Source organism: Bos mutus, chromosome 19, assembly GCF_027580195.1.
Source record: "Bos mutus isolate GX-2022 chromosome 19, NWIPB_WYAK_1.1, whole genome shotgun sequence".
In the NCBI taxonomy this organism is placed as follows: Eukaryota; Metazoa; Chordata; class Mammalia; order Artiodactyla; family Bovidae; genus Bos; species Bos mutus.
This window is the reverse complement of record NC_091635.1, coordinates 12,283,688-12,306,523: the sequence shown is the minus strand read 5'-3', so window position 1 is coordinate 12,306,523 and position 22,836 is coordinate 12,283,688. Positions and strand designations below refer to the sequence as shown.

Here is a 22,836-nt window from a genome sequence, read left to right as displayed (position 1 = left end):
TCCCATCCTGACTGAGTCTTGCTCTCTCTCCCTCTCTGCTTTCTCGTATTTTCCCTGGCTCCCTTGCACTCTCTGCACACTCCCCCCACAACCCATCCCTGTCTCTCCAGCTGCTCCCCCAGCTTGCAGACAAGCTTTCTCTCCCTCTCTAGGCCAATCCTCTGCCCCTGCTCTCAATACTCAGCCTTAGATCTTCAGTCTGGCAACAATGGGCTTGTCCCCTGAGTGGAAGCAAGAAACACATACACACACACCAACACACACATCAGCACACACACACACACACGGAAAGAGCAGCCAAGAAAGCTCCTTTTAGAGTCATTTAGACAAACCAGGGAGCCTCGTGCCTCAGCCCTGAGCCTCCGCTCTATTTCTCTTCATTGTAGTACAAGCCTCCCAACAGAGGCCATGAGGCCACAAAGGGCTTGTTCAGACAAAATCCTGGTTATTGATTTCGCTTTCCAACTACTGATGACTGCTCCTGGCGTGCCAGTTCCCAGCCCTGGTGACCTCTTGTGTGGACACGGGTTTTGCATGTACTTTACCCCTAGTGAACCCCAGCTCCTGCCCAGTCTAGGTGCCAGGCTCAGCTCAGCCCCCAGCACCATGACCCTGGCCTTGACCCCAGACTGACTCCTCCCCTGGCCAGAGCCTGGATACAGCAAAAGCCTTTCTTCCCACGCTGGGGCTTCTGTGTCTGCTGGACCCTCAGGACTTCAGAGCGGAGAATCTCCCTGCCCTGTGCCAGGCAGGCTTCACCTTCAGCTCATGGAGCCCAGGGCTCGGTCACCTCCCACCATCAGCTGGTCCAGTTCCCTCTCTCACTCCTTGCCACAGACCCACATGCCAGTCTTTCCAAGGACCTAGATACGCCCTGCTCTGAGGCCTCTGGGACACATGATCACTAACCTCCCTGGCTGCTGAATGTTTGCCCCATTCCCCCACCTGCAGCCATACCATCGCCCTCTCTTCATCACATAGGGGTCCCCACTCAGCCCATTCCCAAAAGCCTTTGGGGCAGCTCCTTGGCATCTGCTTCTCTACTTCTGCTCCTCCAAAGAAAGGGAGGATCAGGGGTCAGCGACACACCTGTGCTTTACATCTCTGGGGGCTCCTTTGTCCAGCTTCCAACAGCGACATCCTCCACTCCACCCATGAGACAAACCCTGTACCCTTGCCGTGCTCCAGAGGAGGGACTTGGAGCCCCTAGACTCAAGACATGCCTGAGGTCAGACAGTAACCAGTCAGTGCCCCAACCCTGGGGAGAACCTGGATGCTCTGAACCCAGACAACCTGTACCACTTTCCTCTGCTCCTAGAGATTCTGAGTTCTGGGTCTCCCTCCTGGAGCAGGAGCAGGGTGCCCAAGGCCACCCCAGAAACATATCTGGAAGGTACCAGGCTGGTCTGTCCTCACACAGAGCACTAAGCCGGTGCCCCCTTGCTCACTCTGGCCGCATCCACCTTCCTACTCACCGCTCCAGGAAAAGCCTTGCACTGCTGCTCCCCCTGGCCAGAACGCTGCCCCAGATCCCCACATGTCTCATTTCTTGTTATTCAGCTCTCAGCTCAAGGCTACATCCTCTGGGGACCTCCTACTCACTCAGTCACTCTATTACAGCCCCACATGTTATATTGGAGGGGGGTGCCTCCATTTTTCTAACAGCATTTGACACTCAATAAACTACTCATATTTAAAATGTACAATTTGAGAATTCCCTGGCGGTCCAGTGGTTAGGACTTGGCGCTTTCACTGCCAAGGGCCCAGGTTTAATCCTTGGTCAGGGAACTAAGATCCTGTAAGCGGCACAGGATGACAAAAAAAAAAAAAAAAGTACAATTTGATAAGTTTTGACATTTGTGCACACCCAGGAAGCCATCACCCCAATCAAGATAGTGGGCATATACCATCACCCTCAGAAGTTTTCTCCTATCCCTTTTGACCCCTCCTCCCCACCCCCAGGAGACCATAGATCTGCTCCTGTTGCTATATACTTGTTTGCATTTTTCTAGAGTTTTCTATAAATAGAACCATAGTATGCACTCTTTCTCAGCCTGACTCTTTTGCCTCCCCATGATTACTTTGAGATTCATCCATATCACTGGGTATATCAGCTCATTCCTTTCTTATCGCCGATACCAAATACACGGATGTATTGCCATTTGTTTATTTGAACACCCATTGATGTACATTTGGGTTGTTTTTACTTTGATGCCATCATAAAGCTGCTATGAACATTCAGGGACACATCTTTAGGTGGGCATGTGTTTGCTTTCCTTTTGGCTAAAAACCTAGGGGTGGAAAGGTAGTTAATGATGATCAACTCTTTAGGAAGCTGCAACCTGGTTTCTGAAAGGGCTGTCCCATTGTACATCCCCCCCAGCAGAGTCTGAATGTCCCAATTCTCCACATTCTGGTCGGTTGTCGTAATTAGCCATTTTAACAGGTATGAGGCAGTATCTCATTGTGGCTTTAGTTTGTATTTTCCTAATAACTAACGACGGTGAACATATTTTCATTTTTTCACCTTTCGTTTTTCATTCATCTACCTTCTTTGCCAATATGTCTGTTCCTTTGTGTTATTTTATTTATGGAACTTATCCATAGAACTCACTTGTGTGTTGTCTTCCCATCCATCATCACTAAACTGTACAGTCCAGGGAACTTCTCTGGAGTCTGTGGACTCTGTACTCCCTATGCAGAGGGCATGGGTTTGATCGGTTGGGAAACATATCCTATGCGTCATATAGCATGCTGCTGTTACTGCTGCTGCTGCTGCTGCTAAGTCACTTCAGTCATGTCTGACTCTGTGCGACCCCAGAGACAGCAGCCCACCAGGCTCCCCCATCCCTGGGATTCTCCAGGCCAGGCAAGAACACTGGAGTGGGTTGCCCTTTCCTTCTCCAATGCATGAAAGTGAAAAATGAAAGTGAAGTCGCTCAGTCGTGTTCGACTCTTAGTGACCCCATGGACTGCAGCCTACCAGGCTCCTCCATCCATGGGATTTTCCAGGCAAGAGTACTGGAGTTGGGTGCCATTGCCTGCATGACCAAAATAAATAAATAAATCCATGGGGGCCAGGATGGGGTCTACTTGCCCTGTGTCCCATACAGGGAACACTGCCTGGTACTTGATGGGCAGATGCTCAATAATTACTTGAGAGAGGGAATGAGTGACTCTGAATTCTAGCCCCTGCTCTGCCTGACTCTTTGTGTGATCCTGACCAAGTTTCCCAGTTCTCTGGCCTCAGTTTTCCAGCCTGTAAAATAGAGTGGGGGTGTTGAACTCAAAGACCTTGAGGACCCCCAGCCCTGACATGATCTGGGTTTGAGGCATGTCACTTCTTGGCCACCATGGGTTTCCCCTCACTCTTCACTCCAACCTTGCCATGGCTCCCCAGCTCTCCTTGGACTCTATCAACAGGATAGGGTATGGAGCCTCTTGGGTCGGGGCACCTGGACCCCATCACCCACCCTGCAGCATCACCCTGAGGCCCCACATCTGCTGCCATGGCCCAGGGAGTCGGCATCTTGCCCAGGGGTTGCTATAGACCCAGAGAGCTCCATAGTCCTGAGTGCCCCTCCTTGTCCCTCCCCTTCCTTACATACACAACCAGAGCCCCCCAGAGCCTAAGAGTCTCTCTTCTGCTACCAGACCATGATCCATGAGGATCTCCCGTCCCCCTGGTTAACCCCAGTGCTGGACCAATGGGCTGGAGCTTGTGGGAGAAACGGAGGGAGGAGGGCCCCATCTTCATTAATAAGTCAAAGGAAAAGGCCTGGCCTGGACACTAAGCTCCTGGCTCCAGCCCCTGTCCCACCTTGATGTGTGATCTGGACAGGCCCCTTCCATGCTCTGGCCTCTGTTCCTGACAGTGTGGCTCCACTGCAGGGGGAGGCAGAACCATGGAGGCAGGAGGATGCAGGTGGGGACCGAGACCACAACCAGGTCAGGTCAGACCTCAGCCCGGGACCGGGGAAAGAGGCAGGGAGGCGACCCTTCAGAGCACACCCAGAAAGCCGGACGGACACCCACGGCTGGACCCTCGATGCTGAGAGAGCTGCTGGGTTGGCTTGAGTCAGCTCCTGGGAACGGAGGAGGTTGGCTTCACCTCTTACTGCCCCGAGCCAAGGAAACATGCAGAGTCCTTGCCCGGGGACACCTCAGGGAACAGACAGGAGGTGGGGAGTTGGCAACTCAGAACTGAAGAAGGTTCCAGCAGCCTGTGGGCGGACCATGCAACTGAGAGCTATGGATGCTCTGGGAGAGGTGACCTAGGAAGGGGCATGCGGAGACGTGAGGTTCAGAGTCCGGTAGGCAGTGCTGAGAGGTGGAAGTCAGGGAAAGAGGCAGGAGAGTCTGCAATCCTGGGATAGTGGAGGGACAGAAAGATGGAGGAAGTGAGGACAGTGGGGAGGAGATGAGATGAAGGAAGAGAAGGTGGGACCACTCGTAAGAGAGGCGTCAGAAATGAGGCCAACTTGGGAACTGCAGACCGAGCAGTGAGATGATAGGAGCAGAGGACAGAATGCTGAGGGTCCGCAGGGGAGGGCAGCAGGAGGGAGCCACAGCTGCTCAAAGGAAAGACAGGTGTGCGGGCCATTGGGATGGAGGAGGAGCTGACCGGCGCCTCCTGCAGACGCATCCCGCCGTGAGCCATCCTCGTCATCTGGGAATGCAGAGCCCTGATGAACTGCAAAAATATTTTAAATGCAAGTGTTCTAAGCGTCAAAATATTGAAGCCGTTGTTGTCACACTGTGGGTTAGTTGCTATGGAGAAAGTCAGCCCCGGCTGCCACTCCAAGCAGACACCAATGGGAGACAGGCAAGAAGCCCAAAATGGGCTGGTGTGGGGCTGGCATCAGGAAGGGGACTTGGCACCCAGAGTCAAAAATGGGAGAGCCTCACGCTGGGACATCATCCCACCGCCAACCCCACTGTGATTCCTCCCCAAATCAGTCTCCATTTCTGGAGACACAGAGCTGATAGGGAAACTGAGGCCCAGAGCAGGTGACAGACGTGCCCGACATCACAGAACAAGTCAATGGCATGTTCTGTGATGCCAAGTTCCAACTGTCTGAGATCATGTTCCAACTGTCCTGCTCTGAGTCCAGAGGTCTTCCCAGCACATGCTCCGTTTCTCTTTTCAAGACCCCGTTCAGCCAGGCATTTCAAAGCTGGTTCTATCTCAGGAGTAAGTCAATCTCCCAAATACGGTGACTTCCCAAAGGGGAGCTGAGTTGGCCAAGCAAGACTTGAGGACCCTCCTAGACTGAAGACCCTCCTGGGCTTGTGGGTCTCACCCACCCCTGCACAGTTCAGGAGCACGGCTGGGAGGGTCCTCTCTCCTGAAGTCCAGGCAGACTCTGCCTCGCACTGATCCCCACACCTGCCCTGCCCATCTCCAACTCTGAGACTGTGCTCAGGTCAATCTCTTAGTCTGAAACGCTCGCCCCATTTAGTGCCCTCTTCTCCAATCCTTACAAGGCTTTTATACAGAGTTTTGTTGGAGGTAGACCATTTTTTTTTTAAGTCTTAGTTGAATTTGTTATAGTATTGCTTCTGTTTTATGTTTTGGATTTTTTGCCAAGGCATGTGGCATCTTAGTTCCCCAACCAGGGATCGAACCTGCACGCCCTGCATTGGAAGGCAAAGTCTTAACCACTGGATCACCAGGAATGTCCCCTTTATAATGCTTCTTGTTTTTCCGTCCTCACTTATATAGTGCCCCTTGCTACATCTGGTGTGCTGGCCAAGCACCCAGCACCGAAATGCAGAGCTGACATATCCTCTCCTCCATCGTCTCTCCCCTGAAAGTCTGCTATGATCTTTCTAACTGGTCTCCAACTCCACTCCAGCTCCCCATCCCATCTGTAGGCTGATCTTTCATGTTACCTACACGTAGTCTCATCTCTCCTCTCCCCCAGCACACAGGCTTCCTTCAGTTCCTGGAAGGCCCCATCCTTCCTGCTTCAGCACCATGATACCTGCTATGTCCTCTGCCTAAGGCTCTTTTCACTTTTCACCTAGCCAACTCCTACCCTCAGTTCTACAGAGAGGATGTTAAGGACCTCCACCCTAAATTAGATATCCCCATCATCACTCTATTAACATTTGATTCTTCTTATTCAGAGGTATTTTTCCCCATTTGGGGTTTTTGTTAGTATGTATATGTTTATTTGGTTTTTCCAGGTCTTAGTTGCTGCAGGCAAAATCTTCGATCTTTGTTGCAGCATGCAAGATCTTTGGTTGCGGCATGTGGAATCAGGTTCTCTGACCAGGGATTGAACCCGAGCCCCCTGCATTGGGAGCACCAAGTCTGAGCCACTGCACCATCAGGGAAGTCCCTTATTCTCCATTTGTGATTGTATTTTCCTTCATGTCACTGCTTGATGTTTGCCTCTCCCACTAGACTGTAAGCTTGACCAGGGCAGTGACCATGTCTGTTGGTTTCCTGCAGTACCGTGAGCACCTGAAATAGTTGAGCAACTCAGTAAATAGCTCAAAGAATGCGTGATGGGGCGCTGAGCCCCAGCCCTGGGGGAACGTACAGACTGGGTGATTATGAAGCAACGAACTACAGAGTCTGAGTAGGGAGAGAGATCAACTCCCAGTAGCACCCTTTCTTGGCGCTTCTAAAAAAGGTCACCCAGCTATCGATGGGAGGATGGGATTCACTCACCTCTAGCATCAAAGAATTCATCATCAGAGCTCTCCACTGAGTCGCTGAGGACGTTTTGAAGGTGCCAGGGGGCACCACCGCCCGGGGGAGGGCCACCTGCCAAAGAAAACACACCTGTTAGCCAAGCTTGTGACTGTGTCTTGGCATGAAGGAGGTAGATGCAGATGACCCTGGACCAAGGTTTGGTTAGCACTCTGCACATCCCTGCCCTCTTGACTTCAAGTGCCCTGCCCCTCACAGAGCCATCCCACTGCTGTGCTTTCATTTAAGCCCCAAACACCTCTCTGAAATGGCTTGGCGGGGCAGGAACAAGGGTGCTCATTTTGCACACACCCAAACCAAGACCAGAGACAGTTAAGAGACATTGCCAAGGTGACACATGTATCAGGAAGCATCAAGTAAGTTTTGCTGTGTTAATAAAAGATCTTAAAACAGTAACAGGGTCTTCCCTGATGGTCCAGTGGTTAAGAATCCACCTTCCAGTGCAGGGGACTCAGGTTGGATCCCTGGTTGGGGAACTAAGATCCCACCTGCCGTGGGGCAGCTAAGCCCACGTGCGCGCTACAACTACTAAGCCCAGGAACCCGCATGCCACAACTAGAGAGAAGCCCTCGCACTGCAGTGAAAGACCTAGCCAAAAAGAAATGGATGCGTAATTAAATATTAACACAATAATAGTTCATTTCTCACTCACACACAGGTAGGAAGGGGGCTCTGGCCATGGCAGTCACTCATAGCTGCCACCATACGATGCCAGCATCTCAAAAAGGGACTCCAAGGCTTTCAGAAGCAGGGGAGGAGAGCACAGAAAGTCATGCCCAGTCGTAAACATGTCTCACATGCGACACACTTCTGCGCAGGTGTCATTGGCCAAAGCAAGTCATGTGGCCATGGCCAGCTTCAAGAGGGTGCAGGAGAGGAGAAGCTGACATCCTGATGGGCAGAAGTGATGTCTGCTGCACACGTGTGCAAGTCAGGCTGGGACTGCAGCCTCCCCTGGGGAAAAAAGCCCCGAACTAAGAGAAAGGGGACCGGAGCTTGCGTTCTGCCCCGTCTCTGCTACTTACAACCTAGCAGCCATTCCCACTGAATACTGCAGCCTCAGTTTCTCAGTCTATAAAATATCAACAACAATCAATCCCGAGCTGGAAGGATCAGAAATAATGCATGCTCAGCGCCAGTATCTCGGGAGGCTCAGTGATGATGCCTACTATTATTATTAATATCTGCAGAGGCCAGAATGTAGGCTGGGGGGTATTCCAGAGCAGACAGGAACAAGTGAATGCAGAGAATGTGGCCCCCTGGGGGCCCCAAACTCAGCCCCAACCCACCTCCTGCCCCGGGACCAGGGGAAGGAAGACCAGAGATACAGCTGGGTCAGGAGCCTCTCTCTCCCGCCCCCCATTTTCAGAGCCTCTTTACTTGGCACTTTGGGACTCTCAGGAAAGCAGCTGGTATCTGGCACATTCAGGAAGCCCTCCGACGGCTCCCAAGACACGTGAAATACTGGAGATTGTGGATGAATTCCAGTCTAATTGTAAACACTAAAACCATAAAAGTGTTGGGAGAAAATTGACCTGGTAATTTTCCTGAGGAAGTAATCAGAGAAGTAGACAAAGATGGCAATACACAGTTGATCAACTCAGTGTTCCGGTGATACCCACCAACCGGAAGAAATCCCAGTGTCCACCCACAGAGGACCAGATGTATATTCACAGTTAGCAAGGGGATTCTTTGCAGTAGGTAGAAAAATAAAGTAGCTCCTTATGTATTAACATGGAAAGATACCCACGGAGTATGGTTAAGAGAAACAAAAAAATGCACATGGGTCCCAGAACCATGTTTCTTTTTATCTCATTTTTGAAAAATATATTCCTGCTTGCACACTGAGGATATGTACAGCATGTTAGTTAAGAACTCAGGGTCTGAGGTTGGAAGAGCCCCAGATTCAAGCTCAGGCCCTCACCTCTTAGATGCTGTATGATGTCACCTGTCTGTGCCTCAGTTTCGCCAGCTATAAAGTGAGGAAAGTTCACACGTGCCCGCACGAGCTTGTTGGAAGAATGGAATAGGGATTACCTCTACAGAGCAAAATTTAGTAAGAAGAGGCAGGGAAAACTCCATGTTTCCACTGCACATATAACTTCATATGCCCATTAATTTCATAAATTCATCTTATCAGTGCTAAGATGTACATTTTTTCCACACTTCAACAGCTTTAAAACTGGGGTGTATCTTACTTGGTGGCGTGTCCTAATTTTGTTGGCATTGTTTATTCTTTCTTGGGGTATAGAAAATAGTGATGCATCTTACAATTCACTGCATCGTAATTCAATGGAAAACAGTAAAACCACCCTGCACACAGGGTTTATCTTCCTCTGTTCAGCCCTGGCCATCTAGTACACATGGCTTCTTGCATCAGCAATGCCCCTACTTTGGTTCCCCCATCTGTGCAATAGGTAACCCGAAAGAGACTTTCCCCTGAAACTTTTCAACTCCAACTGATGTTTGAGGAGCTGATCTGGCACATAGTAGATGTAAATGAACCAGCACGAGGTGGGCATTCCCCCAGCCTTGGCTAGAACACACCTCATGACGCATTCCCCAGAAAAGTCGCTGCAGCCTCAGCTCACTGCACCCAGCTACCCTGCAGGGTGCTGACACCGTTTCCTGCCCTGAGCCCAGATCCCAGAACACAAACTGCTCCTGAAGGGAGAGGCCAGCACAGGTCAGCCCAGGGCCCCAGCCCTCCTGCCTGGCCCTCCTGCCCCACCCACCACAAACTCCCAAACACACACCCCACTTGAGCTTCATGGCTTGAAGCCAAGCAAAAAGCACGTTCTGAAACACAGAAAAGGCAGAGATCATCAGGAAAACCGACCTGGGAGTCACTTCTGGGTGTAAATCTGGGTCTTCCCCCACATTCCCAGTGGGGACGCTCTAAGCTTTTCGTTCTCACACAACAGTGTGGAGGGCATGACAGTCTGATCAGCAATTTCCTTCCTATGACCCTGGATTTATTGCAAGGGAGTTGGAAGAATCCAGAAACACCATAAGTGAGTATTTCTAACATGACTATGGGACCGTTTCCCAAATGTATATGGGGGAATTTCTGGCTAGAGAAATAAGACAAGAAAAAGAAATAAAAGGTATACATATGAGAAAGGAAAAATAAAACTGCTTTTATTCTCAGATGGCATGATTGTTTATCTAGAAAACAATAACTCTACAAAGTCTACCAAAAAAAAAACCAAAAACCCTACTGGAACTAATTATTGAGGATAGTAAGATGACAGGATAGAAAATCAAAATACAAAAGTCACTTGCACTCCTGTATGTCAGAAATGAACAAATGGAATTTGAAATTTGAAAAATAATACCATTTACAATAGCAGCAAAATACAATAAAATAAAGAAGTGCATAGGTATACATTAAATGTATGCGAAGATTTCTGTGGTTCAAAAATATAATCATTTAAAATCCTTCCTGATTTTACATTTATTTTATGTTTTCTCAATCAACAGATATCAAGGATATAAAAACTATCAAACATATGATATGAATGTGCAAATATCCCTTGCTGTCCAAATCTATTCCATTTCTAAGAAAGCAAGAATCTGGACAGTCAGGACAGTCATATTAACCTCATCTATTTGGTCCTTGAGTTTTGTATGATGAGCAGCAAGAGTTTAATTAGTGGTGGGTTCATCTAAAGATATATCTGTGTCGATTTGTCTCCTGAATTTAAATAGCGAAGTTTCAACGAGAAGGGACTGGCTATGGTGGGTCTCATACCCGCACAGTATTCACTTCAGCCACGAACAAAGAAGGGCAACAGCATTCCTGTCAACCTCCCCCTCCTAAAGAGAGCTTGTGTTAGGGCCTGAGGAAAAGAGGGGAGCTCTGGAATTTGTCCCTCCCTCGCCTCCCCCACCGCATCCATCCTTGGGGCTACCACCACCTTAGGCCATCACAACACCCACACCATGTGATGGGCTGGACTTGCTGGGAGTCCCAGTGGGGAGAGCCCGGCAGCGGGGAAGCCTGCAAGGAGCCTGGTTCAGCTCCATTTGAAGGACACATTCTTCCAGCTAGAGATGGTCAGAAAGGGAGTGGGGCTTCGGGGGTGTCAAAGGGAGCTGCCCATCCTGCAAGGCACTGTATTAGGTGCTGGGGACATTGGGGTGAATAAGAGGGACAGAGTGGGGCCCTCCCAAAGTGTAAGTCTACAGGGGGACAGAGGAGGCAGACCTAAAACAGGGAAGCAATAATCCTTTCGGCAGTGGCAAGTGCTAGGAAGAAAGGAAAACCGTCTCTTCCCACCTCCACTGTGCCCTTTCCCTCAAGTGTCTCTTACAGTGTCATCATAGCCTAGAGAACAGACAGGCATGAATGCGTGGATCCGTACATCCACCGAGGGATGATGACAAGGGCATTCGGCTCCAAAAGAACTCTGTCACCCAGTGAGTTATAAACACTGGACCAGTGCTGTTTCTCCTCCCACATGAACCCTTCACCTGAGTGTTGAATCTCCTTTGTGGTCAGTATCTACAGTTGATTTTCTCTTTAAAAGCATCTTTTATCTGGTTTAGTGCCATCCTCTTTGTTTTCAAAATACCTTCACTGGTTTTTAAATGCACACTCTAAGTTTGAACCTGCTACAGTCCTTCCCTCTTTGCAGACAGGCTGCTCAAAACAGCCTCTGGAAAGGTAGGTATTCAACACGTATGGGGATCTCAGTTATCTACCCTGGTGCAAAAAAGAACTTATAAGAACGGATCATGTGGGCTTCCCTGGTGGCTCGGTGGTAAAGAATCCACCTGCCAATGCAGGAGACACAGGTTCAATCCCTGGTCCGGGAAGATCCCACATTGCCATGGTACAACTGAGCCCGTGTGCCACAACTACTGAGTCTGTTCTCTGGAGCCCAGGAACTACAACTACTGAGCCCACGCGCCGTAACTACTGAGCCCCTGGGGCCCCTAGAGCCCACGCTCCACAGCAAGAGAAGCTGCTGAAATGAGAAGGACACGCATCGCAACTAGAGAGTAGCTCCCAATCTCCACAACTAGAGAAAAGCTCGAGCAGCAACAAAGACCCAGAGCAGCCAAATATAAAACAAATAAATAAAATTATTAAAAAAAAAAAAAAGGACAGATCATGTTAAGAAGCAGCCGTCACCTGGCTTATGGAGGAAGATGTTCCCTTCATCTCTTCCTCCAGCATGCAGGGTTGTTTTTTTTTTTAGCAAATGGCAAAGGTCATATTTCAAAAAAGGAAAACACTGATATAGAGTCTTGGGAGGGCATGAGAGGAAGACTTCTGAAAATGTGGAGGGTCAGTGGAGACTTGAATGGTGAGAAAGAGCCAGACATCCTAAGCGCTGGTGTGTACATCCATGTGTGTGCATGCGTTCCTGGCACACACGCGTGGCATGGACAGGCAGAGGATGAGAGTAAGAGCCTTCCTGGATGAAGGAACTGCAAGGGCAAAGTTACCCGTAAGGGGCAGAAAGAAACCCACGTGGCCGGAGCCAGTGACAGAGGGAAACAGGTATAAGAAGAGGTGAGAGAGGAAATGGAGCCCAAGCAGGTAGGGCTCACCTGCCTGTCATAGATGGGAGCTCAGGACAGGTGGGTTTTAAGGTTCTCACTTCTATCCAGAGTCTATCACCTGCTTACTTCCAGAAGAGGGGACTCAGATGCCCAAGAGGTTCAGAAAATCTCCCAAGGGGTAGGGGGTCTCAGGTCAGGTCGCTAAAGGCCACATATGGTCTTGAGAGTCAGAGAAGGTGGGTGCCTAGATCCCAGATCAGTGAGGGCAAAGGCCCAGAAGCACAACCTCCTTAAGGTAGGTCCCTGTCCTTCACCCCTCTGCATTCTGTGTCCAGTATAGGGTCCCAGGCGGAAGAGAACCAAGAGGTGTTTGTTAAACAAGCAAATAATCAAAAAATGATCTGCTGGCAGCTTCACAGGTATTATCTAAACTCATCCTAACCAAGTCCCATAGAGCAGGTGTTATGAATTCCCATCTTACAGTTCAGGAAATAAAGTTCAGAGGTGTGATGTCATTCAATTGAAGTCATAAAGCTCATAAGGGATGAGGCAAGATCCGAACCCAGGTCCATCTGACTCCAGGGCCTGTGCTCAGGACCACCAGACAGGGTGTGCTCTGCAGCAGAGCTCAGGGCAGGAGCCCAGGTCTCTTCCTCGCTTCTCTCCCCCAGGCTGCAGGGTCTCCAGGGCTCAGCCTACATCCTCCAACAGACTCTCCTTCTGTCCCACCTTCTCTATCACACTTATTCAAAACTCTAAATCAAGGGACTTCCCTGGCAGTCCAATGGTTCCAATATAGGGGGTGTGGGTTCGATCCCTGGTCAGGGGACTAAGATCCCACAAGCCATCCAGCACAGACCAAAAAAAACACTCTAAATCAGGGTAAAAGAGAAAAGGGAATACCCCAATCCTTCCCTGGCAATCCAGAGAAACAAACGATCCTTCACACCCCATGGTGCACTGGTTCCCCAGCAGAGCTCAAAGGAGTGGGGTGCAGGGGGAGAGGCTGTGGGCAGCCATTCCTGCTCCTCTCCTGATCCATCTGCCCGCCACCATCAGGCCCAGTGCAGTCTCCCTGACCTTGTCACAGGCTTGGGTCTCCCCAGCATGAGTGCAGCCAGCAGTCACCCACTTCCCCACCTTAGCCCTGGTTCCCATGGACACAGGAATTGGAAGATGGACAGACAGACAGGAGCCAACAGTGGGTGCTCTGCCCTCTACCGGGGACTCCAGGGCAGCTCCTGCCTGAAGGTCAGCGCTCCCCACCCCAGAAGGGAGACACCACCCTGCTCTTGGGAGCCCAGTCTGAGGGGAAAGAGAGTCCACAGCAAGGAAAGCCCTGGCCCAGTAAAGTGAGGGAGGCAGGAGGCATTGACCAACTCCTCCTGGGCCAGACTTTGAACCAGATGCTGCCTAGGAGGTATGAGCTCTGACAAAGCTGAATGGGCTCAATCCCTGGCCCCAGTGCCAGCCTTGGGGCCCAGCCTACGTGGCCCGGCTTAGGGCAAGGGACAAAGGAGGGGTGGGCGGCCTGGCCCCTGGGTGAAATACCACATCAACCTAGCCCGGAGAGGTGTAGACAGCACCTTCCAGAGGCAGGCAGCCTGGAGGCCTTCCTGGAGGACGAGGCAGAACTGAGCCTTAAAGGAAGTAGGGGCAGAGTTGGCTAGGCTGGGGAACAGAGGAGGGAGGAGAGACAGTGGTCAAAGCAATCTTTTAGGCCATTTCCAAGAGATGCTGGACCCAGAAATTTCTCCTCAACTGTAAGAGCGAGGGAGGGAACATGGGCGTCTGCTGTGACCGCCATGGCCCTGCATGGGTTCAAGTGACAATATCCAGGCCTCCAGGGAGTCACAGCACCTCTGAGCTGGCCAAAGTGGGTGCCCGGCACTGAGCCTGCCGCCCGTGACCATGGTCACAGCTTCTGTGCCCAGTCCTGCCTGAGGACACATCTGAAACTGAGACCTGGCCAGCCTGCTGGATCCCGGCAATCTGTGCCTCGGAAGAAAAGGGCTCATTCAGGCAGGTCCCTTGTCTCCAGTCTGTCTGCTGTGTCCACATACACACACACGGGCACGAGAATGGCAGGTTCTACAAGCACAAGCATCTGGGTTTAACTGCTGATCATCAATGCTGCTAAATTATCAGGCTGCCCTGGACACAGACATGTAGAGAACATGCACGCATGCTCAGTCACTTCAGTCATGTCCAACTCTTTGTGCCCTGTGAACTGTAGCCTGCCAGGCCCCTCTGTCCATGGGATTCTCCAGGCAAGACTACTGGAATAATTTGCCATGCCCTCCTCCACGGGATCTTCCTGGCCCAGGGATCAAACCTATATCTCCTGCAGGTCTTGCATTGCAGGCAGATTCTTTACTGCTGAGCCACCTGGGAAGCCAGGACATGTAGAGTCCAGAGCCCAGATGTGGCCCACACAGGCACACACACACACACACACACAGATAGAGGCACACTTCACCGTTCCTCAGCTCTGACCTGAGGTCCCAGGGGTCCTTCTACACACTGGATGCAGTGAGAGATGCACACAATCTGGGAAAGGCTCCTACAGGCAGGCAGGGGTGCGAGGGGGGACTAGGAGGGGCAGGGAGTGGGAGGGAGGGATGTGACCCACCTCCTCTCTGCCCCTCCTCCCAGAGCCCTGCCTTCCTCGCCCCTCACTATCCCTTCCTGCTCCCAGTAGTGAAAAGACAGGCTCTTCTGTCCATGGAATTTTCCAGGCAAGAATACTGGAGTGGGTTGCCATTTCCTTCTTCAGCAGATCTTCCCGACCCAGGGACTGAACCCAGGTCTCTTGCATTGCAGGCAGATTCTTTACCGTCGGAGCCACCAGGGAAGGGCTGGTTCATATCCCAGCTCTGGCACTTCTCAAGTGATCTTAATAAATGTCACTACAGCACTCTGTGCCTCAGTCTCCTCCTCTGTAAAATGGGGATCATAACAGTCTTCCCCTAGAGCTGCTAGAAGGATCACATGAATGAATATTTGAAAAAGGTTTGGCATAGTGCCTGGCACTCAGACAGTGCTATAAAAGGGTTTGTTAAATAAAATAAATAAATCATGATATCCGCGGGGCTTTCTTTGATCCTTTCACAGTGGACGCTCCCAAGGATGGGCCCCTCTCCTTCTCCTCCAGCCCCTGGAACGGGAGCCCCGAGGGCAGGGCAGGCACTGCTGGCCTCACCCAGAAGCTAGAACAGCCTGAGCCCTGACACTCTTGGGGCTGCTTCTGGTGCATGGCTGGCCTCTCTCCTCTCTGCCAGTGCAGCTCCCTGGGGTTGTGTCTTGTCTGCCCCCATCCCCCAGATCTTGAGCTACCTAAAGCCAGGACCTACACTCTCTCCAAGCCCCACTGCCCATCATCAGTCTGGGTTCCAGTAACATGCCACTACTGGGAAGCACCCCCACTCCACCATGCCATGTTCTTTCCCTCCAAGACTTTGCTGCTGAAGCCCCTGGTACCTGAAATACCCTCCATCCCCAGCCCCCAGCCCCCAGCTGAAAGCCTTCCTTGACCCCCACGCTGGTCTGGGCACCTGCCTCTTCTTTGTCTCGTAACATCCTCTACCTGTGCCCATCAGAGCGCCTGTCTGTAGACTAGGTCCAGGCCTGCCTGCTACACTGGGCTGTGGGTTCCTCCAGGAAAACACTCAGTAGGTATCCTCCCCAGGCCTGTAGCCTCTCCTAGCCCAGGACCAGAGAAAGTTCTTGTTATGCTCAGCATGGCCCAGCACCAGGTAGATCTCAGGAGAGCCCTCTCTCAGGAAAGTATCCCATAGGGAATGTCCTCAGGCCCCTCTCTGGGTCAGGATGAGCCTGACAAGATCAATCAGGGCCAAACAGCCCATGCTCAGCCTTCAAGGGGCTATGGGGCCACCCAGGGAGAAACAAGAGGCCAGGAGAAGCTGCTTCCAGAAAAAGGCATTATTGAAGGAAACCAGTGCTGGTTGGGGGTTGGTTGCTATAGAAACAGGTCCTAACTATCTCCCAAACTGCTGTATGCACCACTGATGAGCTCGTGTGCTGGGCTATTTCAGGGGACATGCCAGGCACCCCAGAAGTGCCTGCATGCTGGGGTTCCCAGCACCTGAAGCCCAGATCCTGCAGGATCTGGAAGGAATACAGTCTCCAGGGCACCCAGGTAGCTCCATCAGTCCAGGGGTGGACTCAAGGATTGAGGCTGAGACTCCAGGCTGCAGAATTTTCCTCAGACTAACCACGGCCCACCCCTGACCTCAACCATAGCCTAACCTCAAGCTGCCCATAGATCAAGTCACAACCCCAATCACAGAATAACTGGGACCCCATCTCAAACAGGCCATGAAGCTGACCACAGGCCATGCCACAAACTAAGCCTTGACCCAACCACACATTCAGCAACGACTCAAAAAAAAAAAAAGCAATGCCTCCAGCCACCGACTGCGGCCTGACCCTGGCCATAAACAGCACTGGGCACCATCAAGGGGCTGTAGCATATAACTTCAAGGCTATTTTTGCAGCTAACACTAAATTCTGTGCAGCATTTTCCACCACTGCCAGGGGTTTGCAGGCACTTCCTACGGTCCCCAGGACAGCCCAGTGAGGTCAGTTCAGAGGAGCTCTGCTCCTGTTTGTGATGACAAAGGGAGAAGCTCAGATGGGGTCACACTCCCTGCCCAGGGGTGTCGGTGGGGAGGTTGGCAGGCCTGAGGGTGGGATGACAACCCCAGTCTCCCAAGCAGGACACAGTTGGCCCAACTAGTTGCTCTGGGGGGAAAAAAATGTGGTTTTTGAAGACCTGCTGGTGTCTCATAAATATGCCACTTAAATACCCATTAATTACTTTATTTAGGAGATAATTAGTGATTAATAGCTTTGGCTATCTATTGTACTTTCGTTTTGCTCTGCCAATTCGGCTCCCAACAGTTTTGAGTTATTTGGAACAATTCTTTCCAGCCCCAGATGTCCCCGCTCCGTCCCACCAGACTCTTGCTCCATACGGGAGAGGCTTTCTCCTGCCTCTAACGGGAGCTCCCAATGCACCTGCCAGTTCACCACTGATGGCTCTGCCACCTGCAGGCTCCTCAGAAGGGTGGGGGAGGGGAAGGGGAGCCCCAAAAACCAGGACAGAGGGGCCCCTTCCAATCACCCCAGGACCCGCAGTGCAGACCAGGGAACAGAGACCAGGAGGGACCCAGGCATCCAACCAGGGCGTGGGGAGGCCAGATTGGGGGGATGGAGGTTGTCATAGACTCAACAAAGGATGCTGGGGGCTCTTTTAAAGCACTCTCCCCACCTCAGTGAGCTGCCCAGCTTGCCGGTAAGGTCACCAAAGGCTGCCATCAGTTTGAATGGGGCAGCAGCAGGGGAGTGGCCCCCACAAGCCAAGGCCGAGGTGACTCCACGGGAGCCTTGGTGACCCTGCTACCCTGGGTCAACTATAGCACAGGGAGGGGGCCCAAGGTGGCCTTGTCCCCACTAGGCTTTGCCTCTGGTGCCAAATCACAGCACCAGGGAATTGCCAGCCGGGACCCCGCAGGTGGGGCTGTGGAATGCTCTCCACACCGCTCCAGTTTACACTGAACAAGAAGGAAACAAAACGGCAGCAAGGGATAAACACCACCCCCCCCCCACTGGGCAGTAATGGGAAGGCTGAAAATAGCTCTTTTTACCACAAGGGATGATTCCAGAGTCGGTCAGCTGAGACCAGCTTCACGGGAGGTGGGAAGTCGGGGGATGAGAAGGGAATGGGAGGCCAAAAGGAGCTCTGATCCAGACAGCAGTGAGCTGAACCACTCGGGAGCCATCCAGGGAAGGTCAGAGGTGTCTGAGGGACGGATGGGTGGCCACAGCCACTCCAAACCCCCTGAAGACAGCCTCACAAAAGAGCTGCAGCCCCTGGAGCCCGAGCCCAGAGCCTGCACACCTAGATGCATCCCCGAGGAGGTCAGGAGCGCAGGAGTGACGTGCTCTGCAAACACTGAGCCAAGCAAACACAGCATCAGCGGCAGACAGCTCGGAAGAGGCCTCTGGATCCACTAGAACTCGGTGCCCCTCCCAGACACAAAGCCCGACGTGTTTCTATTTTTGCTTTCAACCCTTGTTTGGCATCCCCGGCTAACAGACGGCCACTTCCCTCCCTCTGGAATAACAGGTCATCTGGGAAGGAGGAACACCTCCTCCCTGGCCTCCCCAGCCCTAGGTCTGCAAATTAACAGGCCGACCATCCAAAAGGAAGACAAGACTCCAGACAAGCACACACACCATGCCCCTGCCAGGACACCTGGGGAGAAGAGCTTAGTGCCCCTGAACTCTGGTTTCCAGAGACAGACTCATTAGCACCTGCCCCCACTTCTCCCACCAGCCCCCAGCCTGGGCAGCCCCACAGCCACAAAACCTTCCCTGAAGGTCCTGAATTCACCCCACGGACAGGTCACAGCCAAGCCCCTGTAGCCCCTCCCCGAGTCTCCAACGGAGCCCTGATGTGGCCATGCCTGCTTTCGGCCTGGCCCCAACTTGAGCCGTGGTCCCACCCACAACTGAACCTCATAAAATGCCACCCTGGAGAGAGCCTGGAGGAGGCAGGGTGGAGGCTCCACTGCAGGCACCCAGTTCCCACCCCAAAGCCTCTGACAGGCAGGGGGCACCCCACACGTGTACCCCCATGGGGGCTGGTGGCCACACAGCTGTGCAGGCCTCCGCAGGCAGGCAGACATGGGGCCCTGGAGGTGGCATTTACCTCCTGCGTGACTCACTAAGGCGCCCATTCGTTTGCAAAAGGGGAGCCGGGTAGCATTTTCCTTCTCTTCAGAAAACAAGAATTTTAAAAGAAGGAGTATAAAGAGGTTTGAGGGAGTGGGTGGGGAGCTCAGATCCTATTTGATTTCCAAACTCATTTGTTATGCATTCTCTCCTCCCCACTCCCACCCCCAGCCCTTTCCCTGGGGGCCCTGGCCACCCTCTTCCACAAAGCTCCTGGCTGCAGATGTGGTGGTAGGCCGGGGTCCTGGGACCCCCAGGAGGCAGGTGCTCTCCAAATGCCTATCCTCAGCTCCCCATCTGTCCTCCCATCCCCACCAGCCTCTGGGAGGGTCCCCATGAGGAGGGAGATGGGAGGAGGTGAGGGCCGAAATGCACAGTGAAGCAATGGGGAGACAGGCTGAGGAGGAAGAGAGCAGTGTTTCAACTAGAGCAAACTCAGAGCTGTCCTGTCCCCCCAGCTCTTTCCTTCTCGTCCCCCTTTTACAGGCGAGAAAACTGAGGCCCAGAGGGGCAGTTCAAGAGCAACCAGTGACAGAGCCAGGTCTGTTCTTTGTTACACAGTCAAATTCCCAGGAATGCTGAATCCAAGAGAAGGAGAGACCTGAGTTCTAATTCCAGCTCTGCCTCTAACTTCATGTGTGACCCTGGAATCAGATACTTAACCATTCTGGGCCTCAGTTTTATCATCCATAAAATGGGAATGACATCAGCCCTACTTCAAAGAGACGCTGGCATGTTGCTGGATAGGAAAGCATGTTGACTGCTACCCAAAATGAGCCAGATTGTTCCTGGAATGCTAGTCACTGACCCTCTCCCAAGCCTGGAATCCCAGGGAATTTCTAGGAGGCACCCAGATCAAAAAGAAGCCCCCAGTCCTCAAGTCCTCACTGATCTTGGGAGTTCATACCCTCTGTTCTTGAAGACACCAGAGCTCAGAGTAAAACCTTTTGCCTTTCTGGCCTTGGTCTCCCACCTGCATTATTAACCGGTAGGACCGGAAGATCTCCAAGACTCTTCTATCCATGAACTATTGCAGTCCACTAAGACATATATGAGAAAGCATCACACATTCTGGCCAGTCTGACACAGACAGGGCCCCAGAGAAGGGGGTCTAGCCATGTCCTCAGACTCTGTGTACCACCACTGGACTCCCAAACACCAGCCAAGACCGCCACCAGGGTTTACAGGCCCAGGACCACGTGCTCATTGTGGGACTCTGTTTCACGAACCGTGCTGTGTTGACTCACTACCCCAAACCTCACCACAGGCAGGGCTAAGAGGCACCAAAGGGCCTCAGGCTGAAGCCTGCTGGGGCCTGCCAGGTTGACTGCTATGACAGGTAACTCAGCAGAGGAACCAGAGACAGGCCCAACCTCCAGCACTTCTATGACTGCACAGAAGGCCGCTAAGGCTTCCTGGAGGCAGAGCTTTAGAAGGGCTTTGAGTTGGGGCACTGGTGTCTGATTTGGCCCTAGCCATCTCCTTAGGGGCTTTCCAGGTGGCCTTAGTGGTAAAGAACCCACCTGCCAAAGCAGGAGACGTAAGAGAAATGGGATCGATCCCTGGGTCTGGAAGATCCCCTGGAGTAGAAAATGGCACCCCACTCCAGTATTCTTGCCTGGAGAATCGCACAGACAGTGGAGCCTGGAGGGCTACAGTCCATGGGGTCACAGAGAGCCGGACATGACTGAAGCAACTGAGCATGTGCACACGGCTCCCTAGGAACCTGCAAAGGTGCATTTGCCATCTCCACGCAGAATCATAAGGCCCTTCAGCAGATACACAGTAAAGCCATCCTGGTACCCCAGGCTCAGGAGTTTCTGAGACGTGCCTCAAATCTCCTGGCTCTTCCCCAAAGTCCTGAGAATCTCAGAGCTCGTCCCTTTCCCAAGTTCTGAAACATTCTGTCCTCTGAGGGATCCGGCCACTTCCCTCACCCCCATCCCCCCACCATACACACCACCCGGGGACCACAAAGCGGAGGCCCAGGAGGAGGTCTGACTTTGGGATGGTGAGAGGGCAGCTGACACAGCAGAATCGGGTTCACCAAATCCCTGAGACACAGGTTCTGGGCCCAATTCTGCCACCACCTTTTTCCACTGGGCCCCCCTCCCCAGGCCTCAGTGTCAGCTCCTAGCAAATGCTTTGAACATGAGTTTCTGAAGGCGTGCCCCCAGCTCTGCTCCTAAAGGATCAGTATTTTACTGACTCAAATTACTGGGTTTGATACACTCCAGCCTGCTGGCTCCTCCCCAACACCTGGGAGCAAATAAACTGGTTCCTCCAGCCTGGAAGAAGGCCCAGCCCTATAGCCCCCGCCCAGCCTCTCCAGGTGGCGGTGCTGGCCCAGCCAGAGAGGTTCCAAAACCGTCCTGGCTGCTGCCTCGGCTCCTGCCCCGGCGGGGCCTTCCACTTGTCCTGCCCCCGGGGTTGACCCGCCTGCCAACCTGCTGAGGCCAGAGGGGCGTAGGGAGGAAGGGAGGGGCCCGGTAGCTGGCAGGAACCAGCGCAAACCCTTCCCTACTGAGCCCTGCCTGGCTGGCCTCTCTCTCTGCCCTCCCAGGAGGGATCTGTCAAAACACCCAAACCTTACGCGTCCCTCCCATCTTCCATATTCTCCAGAGTTTCTCGAAGCCCTCTGCACCCCTCCAGGAACCTTCTCCACAGCCAGCCAACTTTCTCCACCCTTTGGCACCTCCTCCCCACCCACCCCCTTTATACCCTCTACAGGCACATTTTTCCCATTCCCAAGACTAGGAGGTCTTACCTGCACCTTGCCACCTTTCTGTCCAAATTCTGCCAGCCTTTAAAGGCCCAGCTTCTAGAGGAATTCAGCCTTCACTGTTTCAAGCCCCCATTGGCCTCCTCCCTGTCTACAACTCACTTGAGGCCTGATAGCCAGATAGCTCTGTATTGTAAGAGGTCATTTCCCAGACCCTTACCACTCTCCCACTCTCCTCCCTACTACAGACTTTCATCCCATAGGTAGCATCTCTCCTCCTTTGTCCAGTAGATCAAGCGTTCCCTCAAGCCAAGACCAAGGGCTCTTCTTGCCTAGCCTTTTCTCTCAAGACTGGACACACTATAACCATCCTGGTCTGTGTGACTAAAACCTTCCCATTTGGGATCCACCCTCTGCCATTTATCCAATCCTTTCTAAGACTTGATTACATTTTCTCTTGTACCTGGGTTCTCCTGGCAACATGGAAGCTCCTTTCACTGCCTCCCTTCAGCTCCTGTGTGACTCTGTTGACACAGCCATGGCTGGTTGCTTAGGGTGTGCACTGCACAAGTCTGGGCTGCTCTCAAAGGACTACAGTGTTGGTGACCTTGGAGTCAGGCACTAGGGCAGCTCTGAGGCCCAAACCTCTATCTCTAGTCAATGGCCTTCTTGGCCAGATTTAGATAGAACACCTCATAGGCCACAGAGCAGACTCTTTCATTCACAGGCCAGATTCTCACAGCCTTCACCCTTCCTCAGTTCTAATGTCACCCCCAGGATGAAGTTCTGATCATTTCTGACTGTCAGTCTGTCCATCCACAGTAGATGGTCCTGAATAGCCACCCCTGTCTGTGTTACATCCCCTCCTTGGGTCTCAGTTTCTCTAGCTGTAAAGAGAAGGACCTGGGCTCCTGTCTCCGAGGACTCCCTCTCTTGTAAAGCTCACCAGTCCATCCTCACAGACTTCAATCTCCATGCACACATTACCGCCTGCTGTCTTCAAGTCAGCAAGCTTAGAAGGCTTAGGAAGAGAAGGGACTTTTACAAAATGCAAAGGAGCCTGGAAGAACTCAGAAGAGGAGAAGTAATCCGATCTTGCTAGGGTCGATCCCAAAGG

At 52.3% G+C, this 22,836-nt stretch overlaps 1 protein-coding gene across 2 annotated transcripts in view; it reads right to left on the bottom strand.

Moving 5' to 3' along the window:
- Positions 1–22,836, bottom strand: part of PITPNM3 (PITPNM family member 3) — a 97,228-nt gene that overhangs the window by 72,237 nt on the left and 2,155 nt on the right. For both annotated transcript variants that reach the window (XM_070389271.1, XM_070389272.1), the window contains exon 2: positions 6,683–6,778. In XM_070389271.1, the coding sequence (XP_070245372.1) occupies positions 6,683–6,778 (96 nt within the window). The remainder of the gene's footprint in view (positions 1–6,682; positions 6,779–22,836) is intronic.